Source organism: Rhinatrema bivittatum, chromosome 2, assembly GCF_901001135.1.
Source record: "Rhinatrema bivittatum chromosome 2, aRhiBiv1.1, whole genome shotgun sequence".
Taxonomy (NCBI): domain Eukaryota; kingdom Metazoa; phylum Chordata; class Amphibia; order Gymnophiona; family Rhinatrematidae; genus Rhinatrema; species Rhinatrema bivittatum.
Window position 1 is genome coordinate 680,037,217 of NC_042616.1, and position 16,875 is coordinate 680,054,091.

At 41.7% G+C, this 16,875-nt stretch overlaps 1 protein-coding gene across 8 annotated transcripts in view; it reads left to right on the plus strand.

Moving 5' to 3' along the window:
- The window catches only part of IL7 (interleukin 7), a 92,538-nt gene that overhangs the window by 43,870 nt on the left and 31,793 nt on the right, over window positions 1-16,875 (plus strand). For all 8 annotated transcript variants that reach the window (XR_003854852.1, XM_029591523.1, XM_029591520.1 and 5 more), the window contains exon 3: window positions 206-298. Coding sequence is in view for 7 of the 8 variants with exons in the window: in XM_029591523.1 (XP_029447383.1) it covers window positions 206-298 (93 nt within the window). In the remaining variant the exon portion in view is untranslated. The remainder of the gene's footprint in view (window positions 1-205; window positions 299-16,875) is intronic.

The window sequence follows — 16,875 nt, forward strand, 5'->3', positions numbered from 1 at the left end:
GTTATGCTCACGAAAGAAAGAGAGTATGTAGAAAAAACTTATGTCTTCTTCAAAAGATTTACTTTACTGGGAAAAAAAAATGTTATATTAAGTTATTCTCCTAAGTACACTATTTCCTTATATACAGATATTTATTATGTTTTGTGTCCTAATACCCATGTTCACTGTATAGTGTTAAGCTACTGTTTAATATTGTCTGTTACAGGAGAACATATCTGAACGACAATTTGGCAAGAAATGCTGCAAGGATGAAGAACACAAGAATCTATCTATGCGATATTTATGCAATGTCACTATGGTAAATGAAAATCTCGAAGAAATGGAAAAAAGAATTTAGCTTGGATTCAAAGCTCTTATGGGTGAACAAGGGGGTAGGGAAGGGGGTCAGTTCAGTGGAAGTAATCGGGCGTAATATGATGCAGTTTGTACTGAGACTGAATGTGTGCAGCTTATGGTACCAGAACCAGAGCTAATCATATCTCTCAACATGAGATTATTTAGTCATTGAGCCAGTACAAGGATGGTTTGTTTAGGCTTAATCTTTATTGGAATCTTTTACCACTGAGCTTCTATATCCTAGTACCAGAAAACCAGAACAATAAATAAGTGACGGCAGAGAACCACTAAGCAACAGCGAGGGAACGTTTTAGAAAGGATTTCACTGCCTAACCATGGAGTTAAGTAGCCAGATCCTTTGTTAGGAAATTGCCCCATGCAGAGCAGTTAAATATAGTTGCCCAGTTTCACTAAATGGTTAGATTTAGTTGCTCTAAATGCAGATGTTGCTTGGGGTATAACTTGGTTGAGGAGGAAAATGTGTGAATTGAATACTTTACTTTTATCCACTTAAGCCTACGTACAAGCGTACTTTCTTATCGGTGCACCTTTGTCAAATTTCCAAAAAGAAACTACTTACTACTACTACTACCCTACTTTCTATAGCGCTACTCAGAGTATTCAGCATTGTATAAAGAGACAATCCCTACTCAGTAAAGTTTACAATCTAATAAAGGTTCTGGAAGTGTCTTCAAAAAGGAAAAGACAAATTTTGGTGATATTATGGAAAGAGAAACTGCACATTTTAGCAGTGTTTTGGATATGTAGAGAGAGAGGAGTCGAAAATGATTCCAAGGTTACAACCTGAGGTGACTGGGAGGATTACAGACTTATCCACAGAAACAGAGAGAGAAGGAAGAGGGGAAGTGGGCTTGATGGGGAAAGATAAGGGGCTCTATCTTGACCATTTGATTTTAAGTTTGTGCTGGGTCATCCAGGCAGCAATGTCAGACAAGCAGGCTGAGATCTAGAGCTGGATTCCTCATGAAATTTCTGGTGTAGAGAGGTAAATCTGGGAATTATTAGGATAAATATGGGATTGAAAACCATGAACGAAATCAGAACACCAAGGGAATTAGTATACAAAGAAAAGAGAAGAGGGCCTAGGACAGAGTGCTGAGGCACACCAATTAATAGTGGGATGGCAGTCGAGGAGGTTCCGCCAGATGAAACACTAAAAGTGTGATGGGAGATGTAAGAAGAGAACCAAGACAGGACAGAGTCCCACAGTCCAAGTCAGGATAGACTATCAAGGAGCAGGTAGTGAACAGCAGTGTCAAAAGCAGCAAATAAGTCAAAAGAGCATAAGGACTGAGTAAAGGCCTTTGGTGTTTAGCTATAAACTAGTCACCAGAGCCACTGGCGAGGACTGTTTCTGTGAAATAAAGAGGGCAAAAACCAGACTAAAGTGGACCTTCAGGTAGTTTCTCTTTGAGACTGGCTGAAAAAGTACTGTGTACTTCTGCTATTATGCGGCTTTGTGAAAATTTCCCCCAATGTGCTTTTAACTATATCTTACCTAAGACTTAAAAATTTAAGGGCCAAGCTAATAAGCATTAAGACCATACTCTCAAATTCAGTGAAGTTTCTTCACACTACAAATATTTCCTGATGCAGTAAATACATGGTATGCTTATGCACTGGGAATTTAAAAAGTGTGCAAAAGCAAAAATGTGTGCACAAATCTGAATTAGAATGTGTGCTTTGCCTGAGTGGATAAGACTGAGTGCACATTTTATCTTGGGTAGAAAAAGGAGTCTCTCAAGATCATGATTTATGCGCATAAAACCACCACAAATTATTGCTGTGCTGATCTTATGTGCATAAATCATGAGGCAGGAGAAGGAAGAGCAGAGCCAGGGGGAAGGAGACTGTCGGAGCCATAGCTAGCCTATGGCCAAGGCGCCATCCACCAGAAACGCCATTTCTCTCATAAATTACTGGCTGTGTGCCAGGAGAAATGTTACTGTGCCTGCTGCTGGTGTCCCACTTACCCTCAGAGCTGTCCTTGGGGGACAGAATGCCAAATCGGGAACAAACATCACAATGCTGCTGCTGCCTTCCCCCTCTGTCTGATTCTGCAGTCAAGCAGGGAGTGGCCTGCGGGGCCAAAAACAGAAGTCTCTGTCTTCCACTTCGTCCAGCAGTCAGAAATGTGGCCATGGAGCTACAGGCAGCAGCATCAGCCTCCCACCCTCGGAAGTAGGGAACACAGCACATGGAGCAGCGATGGCCTCCTCCACCGCCCAGCATTTAGGAATAGTGAATGCCTAAACATTGGCCTCCCATGAACACCCCTCCCCCCCATCAACAGTCAGGAGAAGCGCTGGCCGGGCTCCCGACTTTCTGCCTGTTCCAGGCGCAAGCTGGAGAAAAGCAAACTTTAGCAAAGGGACTGTGAGAGCTCACCATTGGCTCTGTGTAACTCCATGAGCAGTGACAGGAAGGGGAGGGGGGTGGAGCAGTGGGTTCTGGCTGTACAGTGCAAAGTGCTGCTTTCAGGCACGGAGAGGCACACATTACTGTCTCCATAGAAATGGGCAGGTCTCTAAAGCGTCCTGGTTCCATGACCCCCCCCCCCCCCCCCCATGGGCAGTCAGGAGAAGCGTGGGCCATGGAGAGAAAGGGAAAGCATGAATGAGCATGTTTGTATGTGTTTGAGCATATGTGTAAGAGAGAGCAAAAATATGTGCATGTGTGGGTGTATGATTGAGTATGTGAGAGAGAGAGAAAGAGAGCCTGAATGAACCTCTGTGTGTGTGAGAGAGTAAATGAGTGTAAGTGTGTATGATTCTGCATCGGAGAGGGAGAGAGCAAAAATGTGTGCATGTGGGTGTATGATTGAGCATGTGAGAGAAAGAGAGCCTGAATGAGTCTGTGTGTGATTGTGCATGTGAGAGAGTAAATGAGTGTTTGTGTATGATTCTGCATGTGAGAGGGAGAGAGAGCAAATGAGTGTGTATGATTGTGCATGTGAGAGACAAAGCAAATGAGTGGGTGTGACTGTATGTGAGAGAGTGGACAAGCGGGAGTGTGTATGAGCATGTAGGAGTGAGCGAGTGAGTGTATGGTAGAGAGCGAAGGGAGAAAGTTTGTATGTAACAACCCCATCCCCTCTCACTGCTAATCCATGACAATCTCGGAGCATGTGGAAATCAAAAGTTTCCAGGTATGGAAAGTGGGGGATTTTTAAAATCCTTATTAGTTTTTATTATTGCGCATTATTTAGTGTCTGCTGCTTTCAAATATATATATATATATTTTTTTTATAACTTCTTATTTTGAAATTTTTCAAAAATTTCAAGAAATAGACTTGAATTGCAAGTAAGAGACAAAAATGCATTTCCAACCAGGAATATACTGATAGAGGAATACAACAGAAATAATTGTTACCATCATTATTATACATTTTTCCATAATCATATTTATCAACAGCATCTCTTAACTAAGTCCTCTATATAGGGATCCATATCAGTACCTTAGGAAACAACAAATCGTTAGGAAAAACTGGCATTCAGAGATCATATCTATTTTGCAACAGATATCAATACTAGGCTATTTATACTCCATCTGAGACAATTGGAGAAGAGACTATATTACTAACAGGCACAACTTTGTCAGACAAAAAAGCTGCTAATTGTGCCGGCAAATAGAAAATATAAGACACATTCCGATATTTAAGAATTCACTTACACAGGAATTTTAGAAGGAAAAAAGCTCCTATCTCTAGTATCATAGGCCTTAATAATAGGAATTGCTTTCTTTTCTTTTGGGTTTGCCTTGCTAGATCTGGATAAATACAAACTTTATAGTGCAGGAATGTGTCCCACAATGATGAAAGAATAATTTTAATATCCATTCTCGATCACATTCAAGTAGAAAAGTAACAAAGTTGTTGGAGAAATCAAATCCTTTTGAGAAGTCTCCAGTAGATTCGATATATCCATTTGAGGAATTTCTATTGATGACATAGCTTGAAAACCCTTTGATCCAAAGAGGCTTTTTTTAAAAGGTGGTATGTAGTAAACTTTTGAAATCAGAAGAGGTTGTTCTGGTATTTTTAAAACCTCTAATAAGTATCTTCTGCACATATCCTTAGGTGGGACTGTAAGATCGTTAGGGAAATTAATAGAGATGTGCGAAGCCTACCGCAGGAAATTTCGTATTTCCCTCAGTTTGGGCTTTTTAAATTTGGGGGGGACCCCCAAATTTCGGATTAGTGTGCACTAACATTTTTACGTTCGTGCGCACTAACGGGGAGTTGGTGTGCACTAAAATCGAAAACAAATTTTTCCCGAAATTTCGGGAAAAAACCCGTTCGGGTTTTGGACTCCCTGAATCAGGATGAATGCACATCTCTAGAAATTAATAATACACAAATTTTTCCCACAAATCTCATTTTCTAGCTGCTCCAATCTATTTGTTAACATCTGGTTTTCTTTAATCATAGATTGTTGTACTGCTGACAAACTTCCAATTTCCATATTAACATTCTCACCAGAACTTTTATTCAAAGCAATTCCTGTTTCAACAATTTTCAGATGATTTTCTAACTTATCCAAAGAGGAAAACACCGGGTTAAATTGCCTAGAAATGTTGTTATTCAGCGTCTGTATCACCTCCCATATAGACTCTAGGGCAGTGGTTCTCAACCTTTTTTCTGTCAGGACACACCTGACAGATGGTTCTCACATGCGTGACACACTGACCCATGATCGTCACAGGGCTAGATGTAAAAGTACAGTTTGCATCCACGGGAACCCCCCTGATCCACAATAATGGATGTAAAGCAGAATTATGACATTCCCCATACAACTCACCCTACAAAAAAGATATTCTGGTTCTGGTGTCATCTCAGTAACAGCAACTCAAACTCCTCCTACTTTCAGGCTCAATAGCCCTACTTATGAAAAGACAGCAGTTTACCACCAATGCATGTCCTCTTGAGAAAACGCAACAAATAAGACTGATAAAACACTTACATGCTAGTAAAATATCTCTGTAACAGACACAGAACCGACCTAACATACTCCCAGGATCTGTAGTAATGCACATAAACTAATCCACACACAGTTACACCTGTATTATGGAATACACTCAAACAGGAGCAACCCTATCTATGAAAAGGCAACACTACAAATATTAAGTCAGGCCCTAAAAACCAATACACCTCATTAGGAAAACAGAACTAGCAAGCAGCTATAGATCCCCACACAGAAATAATTGTAAAACTATACTAATAAGCAGAATAAATGTTTCACAACAACTATGAACATCCAACATCCAACAATTAAGAACTCATAAAAACTATTAAAAATTCTCCAAACACCAATAAAATATTTCAAAAAAAGCAGACACATCACATAATATTAAATAATTAAAATGGCAGTCAATCAAGAAAAATAAACTTAAAAAGCCACCTTTACTTACCCCTCCAGCAGCTCTCCTACTCCTCTTCCATGCAGGCTGTAGCACACACCAGAAGCAGCAGTAGTGGCTAAGCTCTATACTCATGGTCCTCTTCCTTAGGGCCCATGTCTCTCTCACACACACACACACCATACCAGTCATGCCCCCATGACCAGTTTCTGTCTCTCACACACCAATCATCTCCCAGTCTTTGACAAACACACCAGTCACCTTCCTGAACAGTTTATCTCATGCCATACACACACACACACAGGCTTCCCACTCCCGTGTTCCACTTACATATATGGGCTTCTCACTCTCATAATCACTTTCTCTTTCTCACATACACTCACAGGTCTCTCACTCCCATGCTTGTTCTCTCCACATGCACAGGCTTCTCATTCCCATAATCACTTTCTTTCTCTCACACACATACACAAACACACACACCAGTCACCTGATCTCTCTCATGCATACACACACAGGCTTCCCACTCCCATGTTCTCTTTCAGATATACAGGCTTCTCACTCCCATGCTGTATCTCACACACTCCCAGCTTTCTCACTCCCATGCTCACTCTTCACATGCACAGGCTTCTCATTCCCATAATCACTTTCTTTCTCTCTCTCTCACATACACACACCAGTCACCTGATCTCTCTCATGCATATACACACACACACAGGCTTCCCACTCTCATGTTCTCTTTCAGATATACAGGCTTCTCACTCCCATGCTGTGTCTCATACACACACATGTTTCTCACTCCCATGCTCACTCTTCACATGCACAGGCTTCTCATTCCCATAATCACTTTCTCTCTCTCTCTCTCTCTCACACACACACACACCCGTCACCTGATCTCTCTCATGCATACACACACACACACAGGCTTCCCACTTCCATGTTCTGTCTTACATACACAGGATTCTCCCTCCCATGCTGTGTCACACACACACCCAGGTTCTCACTCCCATGCTCACTCTCTTCACATGCACAGGCTTCTCATTCCCATAATCACTTTCTCTGTTACACACACACACCCCAGTCTCTCTCTCATTTCCATGCTCGCTCTCCACGTGCACAGGCTTCTCATTCCCTGAATCACATTCTCTCTCTCCCACATTCACATACACACCAGTCACACGTCACCTTACCAACCAGTCTCTCTCTCATACATGCACACACACACAGGCTTCTCACTCCCATGCTCTTTCTCACATAATCAGGCTTCTCACTCCCATGCTTTCTTTCACATACACCCCCACAACACCAGGCTTCTTACTCCCATGCTTTCTCACATACCCAGATTTCTCACTTCCATGCTTTTTCTCTCTTTCTCACACACACACACACACACACATCCCTGACTGTCTCACACTCTCACATACACATCAGTCATCTCCTTGAGCAGTCACCTTCATTGTCTCTCACATATACACATACATCAGCTCTCTGACCAGTTTCTCTCAATCACACACATACTCTCGATCAAATACATTCTCTCACTTACACACTGGCTGGCTGCTTCTCTCTCTTTCTCTCACTCACTTCCTCCCCCTCCCCCGAGCACAAACGGTAGCTGCTCCTCCTCCTCCAGCCCCCGCAGGCCAAGAAGGAAGAATTCCATCGACCGCGGGAGGCTCATGCTGCTCTCTCCTTTCCCGATTACCATCTGCTGCAATAGCTCGGGGGCCGATGCTGCAGCGGCCGCTGCTACTTTATCACGCGGCACGGTCTTTCTCCTTCCCGCGCATCGTGTATCACTTCCTGTTCCGGGTCACGGGGGGGGCGCGGGAAGAAGAAAAGGCCAGCCACGGGTGCTACAGCTTCTTTTAGTACTGCTGCCATTCCCACTGGGCTTGAACGTGTTGATAGCCCGGCGGCAACGGCAGCAGGGAAGAAAGAGCAGCGGGAGGGACCGGGAGCACGCGACACACCCAGCCGGTGCTTGGCGACACACTGGGGTGTCGCGACACACCGGTTGAGAACCGCTGCTCTAGGGTAATAGAAACAGGCCTTACCAATTCATGCAATGTTCTAGAAAGCCTAGACTCCTCATCCAACTGCTGAGATCTGGAAAAACCAGCACTGTCCTCTGCGTCCTGTGGAGATTCAAAAAAATGCTGAGGCAGTTCCCAATACAATCGCCGCTCCCTGGCATGAGCTGCCTCCCTGTTCAGCAACCGAGGGCGCCGCTATGCCAAGCGTTCATGCTGTTCTGGCCTCCGGGATCCACAGAGGATAACCGTTGCTCTGGGAAGAATAATAAGAACATAAGAAGAACATAAGAAAATGCCATACTGGGTCAGACCAGTGGCCAATCCAGGCCATAAGAACCTGGCAAGTACCCAAAAACTAAGTCTATTCCATGTAACCATTGCTAATGGCAGTGGCTATTCTCTAAGTGAACTTAATAGCAGGTAATGGACTTCTCCTCCAAGAACTTATCCAATCCTTTTTTAAACCCAGCTATACTAACTGCACGAACTACATTCTCTGGCAACAAATTCCAGAGTTTAATTGTGCGTTGAGTAAAAAAGAACTTTCTCCGATTAGTTTTAAATGTGCCCCATGCTAACTTCATGGAGTGTCCCCTAGTCCTTCTACTATCCGAAAGAGTAAATAACCGATTCACATCTACCCGTTCTAGACCTCTCATGATTTTAAACACCTCTATCATATCCCCCCCTCATCAGTAGTTCAGGGAGGGAGTTGGGTTCCACTTCCTCCCAGCTCACCTCCAGCTCCCGGACCATGAGATCCCCAATACACGTGGGAATCCATCGGGCCCGAGATCCTAGGCAAGGGTGGAGGTAATTCAACTTGCTCCTTGGCATGGTGTTTCCTGCCAGAGTGTGGCATAATCAGTTTGGTCAAGAACCCGAAAGAGGCTCCTCAAACATGTCTCTTGCCGTCAGCCATCTTTGATCCCCCTGCTTTCAAATATTTTAATGTCATTTGGAAATATTTTATGTGATGCTATCTTGAACTATTTGTTTTTCGTATGTTGGTACTATTATGATTGGTGTTTTATATTTTTTATTTTTTTGTTTGATGTTTTATGAGGACTGGTGATATTTCTGTTTTTTCCCTTGTTGTACTGCATTCATTCTGGCTTGTTATGGTTTCCAGTTCAGTTTTTCTCTGCATGTTTTCTGTTTAGACTTTTATGGTCTCTTTATTCTGTATTTTGTGAGGATCTGTGTGTTCTGCATGTGTGAATGAGGTGTGGTATTCTGCTAGGGTGAGTTTCTGTGTAGGATTCTATAGCAGCCTGGCTTGTTCTGTTTTCCTCATAGGATGTGTATTGGTGTGTTAGGGCCTGGTATAATTACAGTGTTGCCTTTTAATAGTAGGGTTGTTACTGTTTGAGAGCTGGCAGTGGGTGCTGTTTTGGTATGGGAGGTTTATTATTTTGTAATTGTGATTCAGTTTACTCATCGTGTTCCCAGGGCCAAGCCCACACCCAACACGTGTTACCAAAGGTCTCATATGATAGGGTTCCAAATATCTCTCTTCTTTTTTTTTTTTTTGCAAGGTTTTCTGGTTGACACGACAGCAGTGCTAATAAATAGAGATGTGCATTGTTTTTTGTGTTCGTGTCATTCTTCATTTTTCGGCCGCCATGGAAAATGTCGTTTTTTTTCAGTTCGGGTCTTTTTTTTCGCGAAAAATCAATTTTTAGTTAGTGCGCGCTAACTCCTGTTAGCGCGCACTAACAAAAAACGTTAGTTTTTGTTACTTTTTGTTAGTTTTTGTTAGTGCGCACTAACGGGAAGTTAGCGCGCACTGACTCCCGTTAGTGCGCACTAATCGGAAAAATGAATTTTTGCGAAAAAATGGGAAAATCCTGATTTTTTTCGGGCTCCCTGAAACATGCCGAATTGGACAATTTCGTTGCAATTTTCCAATTCGGCAAAAACGAATGCACATCTCTACTAATAAATTCAATATACATGCTGTAATTGATATTTTTACCTCAGAAAGTCCTTTTTCATGTAACATCTATTATAAATGCATAATTTTTAATTGTGGTTGGAGTGGGTGCAACTGGGGAGGAGGTGGGGGAGAAAATATGCAAGGTTTGCTTAGGGTGCCTAATACCCATACACTGACCCTAGGGAAGGGTGAAAGTATGATTGGTTGAGAAATGACCGTTGAAGATGAGATAGGGGTAAGGAGAATTTTGGGGGTGAGGGGTTTGCAAGAGAACAAGAAAGGATGAAGCTGTGGAGATGAAGGACAAGGGGGTCAGAAAGTTAGAGGTAAAAGGAACAACTCGGTGAGGGAGAGATGGAGGAATGAGAGGGACCAATAAAGGGGAGAGTTGGAGAGGTGCAGGATTGGCACAGAGAACTGGAAGGAGAGAAGAGGGGGATGAAATCTAGATGAGTTGATAGAATGAAGAAAAGGGGAAAGGTCACTGTTAGATGTAGGAGAGGAACTGAAGAAGACAGGAGGAGTGAGCTGAAACAGAAAATGAACAGGAGACCCTGTAAAGGAGTGAGGAAAGCAGTATAAAGAGACGAAGACGGAAGTGATTAGAAAAATAAGTCCAGACAGCAAATATAGAAGAAAGCATTTTATATTCAATTTAGTGAATGGACTGTATCAACTTTGGGAATGGACAGCTCTTGATATATTTTATTTTGCACAATGCAGGAGGAAATGTATTTCTGTTTCTCTTTTTCTTGTGTTCAATGGCATGCAGTCTGGCTTCTTGGTGTTTCCAGTTCAGTTTTTGAATGAAGGCTTATGGTACCAGGATCCCTGCACTGATTCTGATTGAGCTGGAAGCCTAAAGGAGCAGGAGGAAACTGCTGGGTCAAAATAAAAATTAAAACTCCCTACATTGAACAGAATCTCCCAGCTCGTTGTGTTTAGGGTGAGGGCGCACTTTTTCACTTGGCCATAGGTGCCAAATGGCCTGGCTAAGACTCTGGAGACTGTGGGGAAGGAATACATTACTCAAGCCCCTGCAGGGCTGTTGTCCTCTTCCTATATAAACATTGCAGTTAACTTCCTCCCAAAAAATCATTCTCATCTTGTGCAAAAAAAAAGGACTCATCTGTTTTTGGATGGGGAATCACTGATGTCACTGGAAGAAAGCTATGGCAGGCAATGTTCAGAGGGAAGAAGAAGCTGAAACTATTTGGATGGCGGGAGAGTTGGGGAGATTTATGCACAGACATCTGGCGTGCAGGTCCCTAGAAGAACTTCTGATCAGCTCCACAGTAAGTCTAGCACCAGAAACTATACTCCTCAGCTGACCAGGAGTAAAATTTCCAGCATTATCAAAGCAGGAGTTAATGTAGCACACCTCTCTGCATGGAGAGGGGAGAGGGTGGTAGCTGCTGCCTTCGTTACTATTATAGTTACATGAGAGGGGGCTACCCTGCATGCACATTGTTGTGCATACAAAACTTGCCGAATTGGCAATAATGCTCTGCTGAGGGCATCTTATTACATCAGCCCCTTCGCTGTCATGGAGCTATAAGCAAAAGTTCTGAAAACTTCCTTCCTGACATCTGACCTTTTGCGTATGATCCTTTGAATGGACAGTTGGCAGACTTCTCAACCAGCTCGCTGGGCCTTGCTTCTGGGTCTTTTTCAATTAATTAGTTCAAGTTATTTTACTTTTCCTCTCTCTTAGCTTCTCTACATTTTATGCTCAGTTTTATGTCTATTTCAGAGGGCAAGTCTCAAATTGCCAGCATTGCTGCAGATCCATGTATGCTTCTTACATTCAGAATTTGCTTAGATTTTCAAAAGAAATGTGCGCACGTGCTTTCACTTTGAAAATCGCCTTTTTTTGTGGTTACTTTTTCCATTGAAAACTGTGCGCATGGCTCTCTCGTCTGATCTACCTCTGCCCCAGGAACACCTCCACTACAGTGCGGATAAATGTCTGTGCCTGATGGTACCGTGTGCACATTTTGCACCCGCGTACAGGGTGGGCAGTTTTCAGACAGGTGATTTACGTGAGTAAAATGCTTTTTACCTGCAGAAACCCATTTGACAATTGCTCTCTGTCTCTTTTGATTTGTATGCATGTACCATATAATTATAAAGCGATATTTAGTTAGGGGCTGGCATGTCTGTATCCATGAGGAATTAACAGCCTGCGGGCCCTATTGGAATGTCTCTGTTTTCTGTTAAGTGTTTCTGTGAACTGCACAGGATGGCTCGCCCTCTGCCTCCATTGGGTCAGTGGTGTTTAGCATATCTCAGCATGGAATGTTCCTCATGATTTTGATGCTGGGCCAGCAATTTTCCAAGCCTGGGTGCCCAAAGAATCTGGCCAATGTCTCTGGCCTAAAGGTTCTTATTTCCTAGTTACTTGGCATCTCATTGCTGGTAGATTACAGCCAAACAAACATTGTATGACAGAAGAAAGAGCTGCTTTGATCAAACGTTTTCTTAATCTCCTCTGAGCCAAACATAGATGAATCCTGCAAATCTGTCAGCCGCAAATATTACACAGTAACATAGTTGGTGACAACAGATAAAATCCATTTTTACTCCATCCAGTTTGCCCATTTATAGTTCACTCTGTTAAGGATGTATCCCAGCTGTAGAAGCTTGGTCACTTGTAGAATATTTCATCTTATCTAAGTCAGATTTTGTCATCTTCATCACTTGTTCTCTGCTACCCTGGATATATGAGAATACAAGTTCACATACTTAATCCAACATCTAGCCTTCCTATGTTTTATTACCAAGCTTTGCAATAATCTAAACAGCTACCAAAATCTAATGAGGATGCTATCTAACATCCAGCCATCTTGATTCCTTTGGCTTTACTGGACAATATCCAACCACCACCAACTGCTGGCACTGATATGGCTGGTTTCTGGGGCATTGTGGCCTACACTGTTGCTAAGTTCCAATTCTATTAGCTGCCCCTTGTTTATTTCCTTATCTTGCTGGATAGTACCCAGCTTGCTGGCATTGACTCATTTGGTTGCTTGGATGTTATAGCTTGCTGGTTCCAATACAGCTACCTTGTGGCCTTTTGTATCACTAGTTGTGCTTACTTTATCTGCCCTTTTTCTGGTTACTGCTTTTCCCTTTGCTGTGCATTGTTTGCAATACTGCAACCTCCTAACTCTGTTCCCACCACTGTCCTCTATAACTGTTCCAAGCATGTTTGGATGCTGTCACAGCACTGGTTCCTGCCATCTCTGTTACTAGGTTATTCCAGGCATCTACTGTTCTCTTAGTAAAGAAGTATTTTCTCGTGCTTCCTCTGAATCATCCTCCTTCCAGCTTCATATCATGACCCCTTTTCTTTGGAAAATTTCAACTTCTTGTAATTTATTGAATCCTATCAAATATTTGAACATTTCTATTGTATCACTTTTTTTCCTTTGGTGCATATATTTTGAGTGTCTTATGCCTTTCTTTGTAGGGTTTATTTTGCAGATCTTGTGTTGTTTTAGTGGCCCTTCTCTGTAATGCTTCCATCCTCTCATAGGGCAAATCTCAAAAGGTATTTATCCAGCTAAATGTCCTGACCGAAAATTTTCCCCCTTAAATGTGGCTGTTGGTATGTGTGGGTTACATAGCACATGTACTTTTATCCTATTATAAAGAGGCCTCATTAAAAAGAGGCGTGTTTTTTATATAGGGGAGGAAAATGGAGTGTGTGCATTTAAGAACATGCCATACTGGGTCAGACCAAGGGTCCATCAAGCCCAGCAACCTGTTTCCAACAGTGGCCAATCCAGGCTATAAGTACCTGACAAGTACCCAAAAATTGATGTTCAGCTGTATGGGCCATATTTAATTCCTCTATGCCACCAACACGAGTAGCAGGCACACAATACTTGGTCACCTTTAACACGTTTACTTTGCACTTGCTAATTCTCAAAAAGAAATAAATCCTCTCTTTTTAAAAACTTGTATAAAGGCTGTGCTGAAACCACCCATGACATTTGAAAATTGCCCTGTGTATGTCGTCTTGAAGATCGTCTTGGCTACTGTTGGAAACAGGATGCTGGGCTTGATAGACCCTCAGTCTGACCCAGTATGGCTATTACTTAAGTTCTTATGAACTTCGCCCATCCATCCAGACCTTCCACCCTGTCACTACTAAACAATACATCAAACAACGAACAGATGCAGCTCAAAGTAAATCCTTGCAATTCAATATTCAATATTTCATGTAATTCTTTTAATAAAAACGGCATCTCCACTGTGGTAAGAAGGTTAATATTAGTAATCGAGTCCCCCGACATGGATCCCATGTTTTGCCCAGAGGCTGCGTCGGGAGGGATGAGAGAACAAGACTTTATAATCTAAAACAGAGAAAATATTCTTAAAAGTCAAGGATGAAAAACAGGGGAGACATCAATTCAATAAATCAATTCAAAAACTGCAGTAAACATATCTTACATGTCGTTCTAAACAATATATATGGAGAGCAAACAGTACAGACAGAGACCGTATTTAAAGTTGCTGTCAGGGCGCAAAAACTGGAGCCAATCACATGGCGGCCTCGCAGGAGGCTGAACCAATCATAAATGTCCTAGCCATGTTAATGTAATGGCAAGATCATTTTAAGTGAAATAGCTCCATTCTATTTCGTTATTCAAGCCCTGAGGGGATAAGCTATTCAAAAAGTAAATCCACCTCTGTTCTTTATGGATCAACATTTCAGAGACATTCCCCCCTCTAGTGGAAGGAGGTATTGCATCAATCACGAAGAATTTGAGATCATCCTGAGAATGAGACAGTGAGCTCCAATGAGGGACCAAAGGCACGCTGTCACGATGATTACTGATACTGGATCGGTGTTCAATAATCCAGGTTTTAACTGGGCGTGTAGTTTTACCAACATAAAGTTTTTGACAAGGGCAGACTATTACGTATACTACTCAAGCGGTCTGACATGTAGCCAAAAACCTTAAGTGGTATTGTTTGCGTGTAACAGGATGTTCAAATGTTATTAATTATAGGGATAAAAAAAACATACCAAACAGTGTCTGCAAGGATAGTGTCCAACTGTTATTAATGGGGCCAAAGGAAAAGAGTTTAACTCAGAATGGACCAGAGAATCTTTCATATTCTTACCGCGATGAAATGTAAAACGTAAAGGGCAGTCAGAATAAAGATAAAACATGCCAATGTTGGCATATAATATTAGTTACATCGTGGGCCCGAGTAGAATAAGGTAGGATATAGTTCATACACTCCCCTGCAGACTTGAGTTTGTGGTAAGAAAAGAAGATCCCGATTTATATAAAGGGCGCGTTTAAATGCTCTTTTGAGGACACCATATGGGTACCCACGCCAAAGCAACATTTGCTTAGCTTGAACCACAAAGTCAGCTTTCGAGGAGCAAAGCCATCTAAACCATAAGAACTGGCCCACGGGAATATTACTCCTTATCTTGTAAAGATGATGATTGTTGAAAGCTAAAAGTGTTACAATCAGTAGCCTTCCGGAAAATAGAGGTCAAGAACCTGTTTGAATCATATGAGATAATAATGTCCAAAAATGAAATCTGAGTAGAATATATACAGAAATTAAATTGAAGATTGCTATTACAAGTATTTAACCAATTAAGAAATAGAACTGAACATCAGTGCCTGTCCTTATATCTCAACCATATATGAATAAAAGGCATCCATCGTGAAGGGTATACATAATCATCCTCAAATTTGCTCACATACAGGTAAGCCAAACTGGGGTCCATAGTAGCGCCCATGGCCGTGCCTTTCACTTGTTGGTAAAAGATGGAGTCAAATTGAAAGCATTTTTTGTCAAAGCCAGCCGACTAAGCTCCACTAAAAAGGATGTAGGGACCCAAAGTTCATCCATCCAACGGTCAAGGATCTGTTCTACCAAATCAAGAGCCTCATCCTGGGGAATGTTAGTGTAAAGGGAGACCAAAAAAATGTTTGTGTAGGCAAGGGTAAATCCTGCAGTATGGTGATAAGGTGTCCAGAATCTCGCACATAATGATCAACGAAGTGAGATAATGGTTCCAAAAGGGAACCAATGTCGGATACTATAGGGCGGCCCGGTGGATTCTCCATCGATTTATGAATTTTGTGGAGAATGTAAAATGAAAGGGTTCTGGGACATTCGACCACCAAAAACTTAGCTTCCCGGGTAGTAAACTGCCATGAATTACAAGTATATTCCACCATGGTCTTAATTATTTCCTGCAACTCACAGGTAGGGTCCTCGGGTAGTGGCGAATAAACTAAACAATAAACATGTTTAATATCATGCCAGATAATTGGTAGGTGTAAAAATATGTGAGTAAGTTTAGGAAAAGATGTACATGTAATTATCTTTAAAATAGTCCCAGAATATTCCTGCACTGCCTCTTTTTTTTTTATACATATGTTTGTTGCGCAAGCAAACATACACATATATATTTGACTTTTATAAAATACAAAATTTATATAAACTATATTCCACTAATCCACAAATCTCAGCCAATTACAAGTAACACTCACAAAATTATTTAATGACGGCAATAATACAAGAATATGCAAGTAGAGACTACTTGCTCATATGTTCTAATTTTTATATGTGTATTATTTTGAAAGTTTACTTTTTAGGCTTTATTACATATTACAAATATGATTTTGATTTCAGCTAGATTCCAGCTGATTCAGAAGTCCAGCCAAGGATCTAATCCAGGATACGCTTCTCCAAGGTGGAATTTGCAGTGATATGCAACTGATTTGCCCATCTGTAGCCTGGACCCAGCGTGCATTTTTTTATTTTCAAGTTTTTTACAGTAATTGGTTTCAAAAACCTGTTTAAAAAAAAAAAGACAAATACTGCTGCCAGTCACATTTGAGGCAACCTCCCCTCTGCAAACTTCCATCTGTAGAGTTGGAATAAGGGAAAAGTTCTATCAAACATTTCATGCTTAACAGCCATTTAGGAACAGAAAAATTAGAAGAAAGATAATTGAAAGTTGTACAATTGCCAGCTATTTCCATTGGGCCAGCCCTACCATGTCACTCATGGCTTTTATCCTTTGCCATGCCTTCCCCTGCTTTTTTCTGTGCATTCTTGTTCATCCCTTGCTTTCTTCTGTTATCTACTGTCTCTCTATACCTTAGCTGAGTAAGATTATACTGTCAGACTTGAGCCTGATGC